The sequence below is a fragment of the Dipteris shenzhenensis genome, chromosome 19 (genome assembly GCF_047967505.1).
Source record: "Dipteris shenzhenensis isolate YYH24624 ecotype China chromosome 19, Dip_SZ_1.0, whole genome shotgun sequence".
In the NCBI taxonomy this organism is placed as follows: Eukaryota; Viridiplantae; Streptophyta; class Polypodiopsida; order Gleicheniales; family Dipteridaceae; genus Dipteris; species Dipteris shenzhenensis.
In genome coordinates this window covers 20,786,088-20,792,466 of record NC_141614.1, presented here as the reverse complement: position 1 = coordinate 20,792,466, position 6,379 = coordinate 20,786,088, and the positions used below count along the sequence as shown (strand labels likewise).

At 43.1% G+C, this 6,379-nt stretch overlaps 1 protein-coding gene across 1 annotated transcript; it reads right to left on the bottom strand.

The window, feature by feature from the left end:
- Positions 1 to 694: 694 nt before the first annotated feature.
- On the bottom strand, positions 695 to 5,624 carry HIT3 (HIS triad family protein 3). Its single transcript, XM_087390471.1, has 5 exons — positions 5,291 to 5,624; positions 5,056 to 5,113; positions 4,777 to 4,866; positions 1,211 to 1,328; positions 695 to 1,032 (listed from the first exon to the last, which is right to left on the bottom strand). The coding sequence occupies exons 1-5, from the start codon at positions 5,539 to 5,541 to the stop codon at positions 965 to 967; spliced, it is 585 nt and encodes a 194-aa protein (XP_087246597.1). The 5' UTR covers positions 5,542 to 5,624; the 3' UTR covers positions 695 to 964.
- Between the last annotated feature and the right edge of the window lie 755 nt (positions 5,625 to 6,379).

The following is a 6,379-nucleotide window of genomic DNA, read 5'->3' as shown; positions in this document are numbered from 1 at the left end:
TCAATAACCAAAACCAAAATTGCAGCACTCACAGTTTTAAGAGATGCTGCATTCAATTTCAATGCTTTTTAAAGATCATTTCATCTCATAAGAGCAGAAGACACAGCCACATCTTTTGCATTTCTATGATGTCTACATTAACAAACATTTGTCATGAAATTCGGACGCTCCACCAAATTGAGGATTAACAAGAAAAGGGCTCCCATCCTCCTCTGTTCCTCTCTCAATATCTCAGGCTCTACCTATCATGTCAAAATGACCTTAAGTGAAGGTCTGAAATCAGCCCATTCCTCCCCCTCACATTATGTCACAGTACGAGATGTCCAAGTATGTGTATGAATGTATTTCTTCATCCCTCCCCACCTCCTTTTCTACTCTGCCCTCCACAATGCCTATCACCATCTGCTCCTTTCACCCCCTTGTCCTACCTCTGAGACTACAACTATTGCATTCTACTTTCTGCTGGCAAAGATCATCTTCACAGTTTTCTTTTCATTCAGTCAGACGGCAAATTGCCTGAAGCGGAAGGATGCAGAAGCATGGCTGGAAGCACAAATACAACATACCCTTCTTTCTCCAGACCCTTGTGCAAAGCTCTGAGATGTTGACACACTCTTATACAAATTTTAGCCAGAGAAAAACATGTAACGAGTGGCTTGTATAAAGATCTGAATTTTGTCAAAGGGGTAAAGCATATGAAAGGAGATATTAATTAAGAAAAGCAAGAATGAAGAACTCCATGATGCAAGAATGCTCTTATCCCAAGACTTTCTTCTGGTCACTTGGCATGTGCAATGTCATAGTGTGCTAACAAATGTTTGAACAACAATGGCATATGATACCCCAAACTTTGTCTTGTCCAATAACAATTCAAAAACACAAACCTTGCATTAAATATGCTGATTAGAAAAATCTGAATATATTCTCTCCTCTGTCTCCTCAACACACGAGGCATCAGATGAGCCTAGCCAGGAGGCCAGGTCATTTGCCTCCCTCCAATGAGATGAAGGTGCAGGTGGTAGACAGATTGACCTGCACATGCAAAAGCATCAGTCTTTGCTATGCATGAACTTCCAAAACAGAGATGATTCACCAGTCCAAGCAAACAGTCTTGCAAGGACTTTTTGAAAAAGGAAAAAGGCTATACAATACTAAAACAAAAAAGAAACAAAACTAGGAGTCCACCAAGGAGGCTTCACATGTATCTTACATCCTTGAGGCCCATCATTGATCACAACTCTGTAACCTTCTCCAAGGCCTTCCTGAAGAGCCACAATCTTTGCACTATATAGCAGATGCCCCAAAATTTCTTTGTGCTTCTCTTCAGCCTTCAACAACAAGGAAACTGGTTATACTTGGCAAGCCCAAAAAGGATCCACAGTAATAAGTTATCAAGAGATTTTCCCTGAAACGTGTTCAGAGCACCCAACAGACCAAACCATGAGGCCAGGGGCGGGGGGCACACGTGTCCAAACAATGATGCAAAGCAAGTTTGAACTGAAAGGACCAGAAAACAAGAGAGTATGAATGCTCGTCGGCACTCCCACTTTGTTTTAAATGTACAGATGGAGGGGGAGAGGAGGAGAAAGAGGAGCGAATTCCCTAAAAATAGTATGAGAATGTTCTGAAAAACAAAGAGCATGTGGAAAATCCCACAAATCACCATCCAAGTCTCTCCCATAGCACACCTCTATCAAGGGGGCTGCTAACAAAGCAACAAAGGGCACTTCTGTACCGTTCCAGCATTTTATTTTTATTTTCTGTCAAGGAGAAGAGCAAAACAAAGTAAGAGACTGCATATGCCCATGGAGTACCATTGGCCTTTCTGCAGAAACAATGAAAAGATATAACAGCCTCTAGAAAGACGAATAGTGTAATCACATGGGATAGATGCAGCAAAGACAGTTCCGGTTAAACCAAACTAAGAACTTTTGGTACCACTGCATATCCTTTCCATCAGACCAGTCAACTATTATCAAATGAGCATTCTAGTCCCTTCCTTTCTGCATCTTGTAACTCGCTCTTGGAGGCAGGTGATTTTGTTTTTTTTCCCCTCTCCATAGAAAAGGACTGTCTATTGGAAAACTTTTAAAAAATTCAATCAAATCAGCAATCCATGGGGTGCTTGACCAATCAGAAAGATAAATGGCTGCTATGCAACCTGGTTTACAGGATCCCTGCTCTCACCTCCTAGAATGCCCTAGCAGGAACTAGCTACTATGACATCCCCACTGACATCATCAGCGCCCAACACTGGGTGTAGACCATAGTATAAGGGTAGAAGACCATGGATCATTACAGCTGGTGCTTGGAGTCACTGAGGCTCTAACATTAGAGGGTTCTCCCATGTCTCCGTCCAGGCTCATGGACTCTTCTGAGCTAGATAGGTCACCTTGTGGTGGTTCGTGTAAAGTGTAAGAACCGACTCTTGAGCTTGCTGACCCTAAAGATGTAGGGCTGGGTGTGTAGGTCGATAAGAGGGTATTTGAGGCACTATCCTCAGCCTCACGGTTAGCTCCTAGGACCCTTCCTGATCTCAAGTGCATGTGTTGAATAGCACAGTTGAGGCCCCAATTCTAAGTTGATTCCGCTTTGACGCGGGGTCAAGGAGTGGCAGTCCCTTGCGGGGTTTATTTCAATGCAATCGGCATGCAAATTTCATCATTTCTTGATACTCAGGAGTGGCAGCACCGGACGAAGGGATATGGCTATAGCACCGGACGGAGGGATACGGCTATAGCACCAGACCAAGAGATACGGCTATGGCACCGACAGGGGGATAGCGCTACAACACCGACCCAAGGGGGTAGAAACTCGTAGTTCTGCCCAGTGGTATTTGATGATTTTCTATGATTTTGAAGTTTCTGTTCAAGGTTTCTTGTGATAGGAGGATGCTAAACTACCTAGTTCACCTACTCAATGCAAAAAACAACAAAAAAGAACAACATTTGAATGGCAAATGGGGTGTTTTGCGAAAAGTGACAGCAAACCACTTCGAAAATCACTTCAAGCATCACTTTTGGGTGTTTTTGTTGGAGTTTACTATCACACACACCTTAGCAATCCTCTAAACTATCTTCCTATCAATTCGAAACACTAAAAAACATCAACAAGAAGCTCTAAATGATCCAAAATGCTTTCCAACAGAACATAACAGCTTCTTCTTTTCCCTCCACTCATACCTCTACTACAACTCCACTACTACAACTCCACTATCAATGCTCCTAGTTAGGCTTGAAGCAATGAGCAATGGGTAGATGACGAGAGAAAGCAAGTGCAATGGAGCCTCCACTCAAAAAGCATGAGCAATCCGCAAATGTCACTCAAGCGGCTCCCAGATTGTTGCAATGTGTTTCCACGAGAGAAAGAGGGGAAGGGGAGAGGAGAGGAGGAGGGAAAGGGAAGGAGAAGAGGGGAATGAAGGGGGATGGAGTGGCAAACACAAAAGCACTACAAAGAAAACAAGAAAACACTCTTGGAAGAGAAAAGGGAGCTTGTATTCCAAACTTGTGCATCCAACAACTGAAGACCAAAGTCAACTATTTGACCTTTTATACATGTCACCTTTTGAAGGGAGCTTATACCACTCTCTTTCCTCATTCTTTACAATCAACTTAGGCCTTTTTGGCTCCAAGGCACAATCCTAGCTCTACGGACTTCCCACTATCCATCAAATGACATTGCCAACTAATGTAGTTAACGTGCAAACAGGAAGGTATGCACATGTATACAAGGCCACGACCAATAATCAGAGTCTGAACAGCATCCAAGAGGAGGTCAGGCAGAGAATCCAGTCGAAGGGCTGCTGCAGACGAGCGGAGCGAGCAAGGTTGGCATACGTCCTGTTGAAGCCATTTATAGGCCTTTGTCGGGTTGGCTGGCTGAAAGGAAGTCGCAGACTGGGTTGGCCCAGGCTGTGAGAAAGTCAGTCTGTTTCCAAGCTCTCTAGCCCTATAAAAAGGGCCTCAAGGAGGAAGGGCATTCATTGGTCCATTCCAAAGAGTCTTTGGTGCCTCAGTTTAGGTTGTCACCACTACAGTAAGGAGGTACCCTCACTATTGGCTACCTACACCAGGATTCACAAGAGACTTGTGTCTCATCATTGGCTGCCTACACAGCAGCAAGGAGGTCAAGGTTCACAGGGGCAAACATTGCCTTACGTTGGGCTGTTTATTGAAGCAGCAGGAAGGTGTGTTTGCAAGATATCATTACGAAGCCCCCAGAAACTCAAAGAGAGCAATGCCGGATTAAATGTTTTGAGGGTGCCACAAGGAGGTTAGAGAACAATTCTGGGTGTCATAGGGATCCAATCTAGTCAGCACCTTGCTGATAGAGGGTGGCAGACTATGTCCATATCTTGTGGATCAAGGGTTGGTCTTACTGCTCCTGACTGGAGATAGAGCCTATTGTTGGGACCAAGGTAGACTCTTTCTTGCTAGTTGATCTATCGATAGTACCCCTAAATAGGAGAAACTACCCAATGATAAAAGTTTCAGCAAGCCAAAAAAAAAGTAGCAAGGAAGTGTATTGTAATACGTTTGTGGAGTGATTATAACATTTCTACATCAATCAACCCATGTTTTTACATATTTCTCCTTCTTTTAAGGGGATTGTCAACAACAAATACTTCCGTCAATTCATGTCTGGTTTGAGTGCTTTTTCCCCCAAAATCCCCTTAAAAACAGGCTTTCTGGTTCTCCTAATGCATTCTATACTACAAGACAATACAAAGGAAGAACCTCTGCAACCAATGATGACGAGTTGTGGGGTACTAACCTTTGACAGCTGTGTCAAACCATCTCTGTTTTTTGGGATTATCAGTATGTGTGTTGGAGCTACGGGGGATATGTCCCTGAACGCATAAACCTGCTCATTCAGAGCTAATCGAACGTCAGCCCTTGAATCAAATGCGGCCAACATCATTAACTATCGTTTTTTATAAAATGACGTAATTCAACCCCAAACTTTATTTGTTCTCTGTAAAGGCCGCTTGTGAGGACATGGAGCACATCATTTGACATGAAGTAAACTGCCATGATCTCATCCATAAAATACCAGATCGTCTTCGTAGACAGGCACGGATGGAATTTCCTTCTTCAAAATCTTGTCGAATCTGTAAACCAAGCAGCAAGCCACAAGGCCGGAAATTTTACTTTCTATAGAGCTTCAACGACAAGAAAGAAGCAGAGCAGAAAAAGTGGGTCATAAAGAGCTCCACGTAAAGAAAAAAAAAGGACCCAAAAAGGATGAGCAGTACAAGGGAGGGCAATGAGGGCTCTGGAATACTTACATAGTGGGCGCACCTGTATCTTGCAATGGTGCAGCAGCGACGGCAGCTGCTTCCTCGTCCGCCATAGGTGAGCTTCCTCCTTCTCGGAGGTGAGAATGCAGTACTCGCAACCTTCCCTCCGTCTCTGTTTTGACTGAAATGCCTCTCTTGTTTAAAGCAAGCTTCCTTGTTTGCCCTTTTGAGTGAAGAGAATCTTTAAGGAATCTGCCTCCCCATGCGTAATTGATCCCACTCCTTAGAACGTATGCCATAGAAGCTCCTCTAGTAGTAATCTTTGAGACAAGAAAGCATTCTAGTAATCTTAGAACGTATGCCACTCTAGTAATCCTTACAAGCTCACCACATCACATCTTCACCTTGCCGCCGCCGAAGAGCATAGATCGTGCCTGGTCCTGAGTTCAAGCCCCAGGGGTAGCTCAGGATTCTACCTTGGTGGGCATTGTTGGCACTTTCAATTTCAATCCAACGCAAAAAAAAAAAAAAAAACACACAGCTCAGGTCCCTAGCGGATTCGCCCCTCATAGTAACCATCGATGTGTGTGGTTGGTTAAGTGTTGCCCGACGAACTAATAAAAGAACCTTACCTTACCTTAGTATAATCAGTGTTTTGAAATGCAAAGGGAGACTAATTGATTGGTTTTCCATTTTTCATTCGATGGGGTAGATAATTGGTGGATGTTTTCATTGGGAGACAAATGTATATAAGAGAGAGAGTGAGATCATGTTCATTCCAAGGGGAAAACTATGTAAGAGAGAAATATTCATTATGAGGGAAAAGTATGTAAGAGATAAATAGTGAGAACAAATCAACAAGGAGAGTTTAGTAAAGAAAGAGATTATATGATACAATATGATTGTATTATAGTCTCAGGTGAGACCCCATAGGACCTGTGGGATTAAAAACCACTATCAAAATGATACTAGCTCTTTACATTCAATTGATACAATTTTCAAAAATCCTTAGCAGTCTATTGACCATGCCCATAATTTTACTGAAGGAAATAGCAATATTTCCTTCAATAGGTACCCATTGCTTGGCTAGTTGATTCATAAGGATTCTTAGGCCAAGGGCATTGTTGTAGACATTTC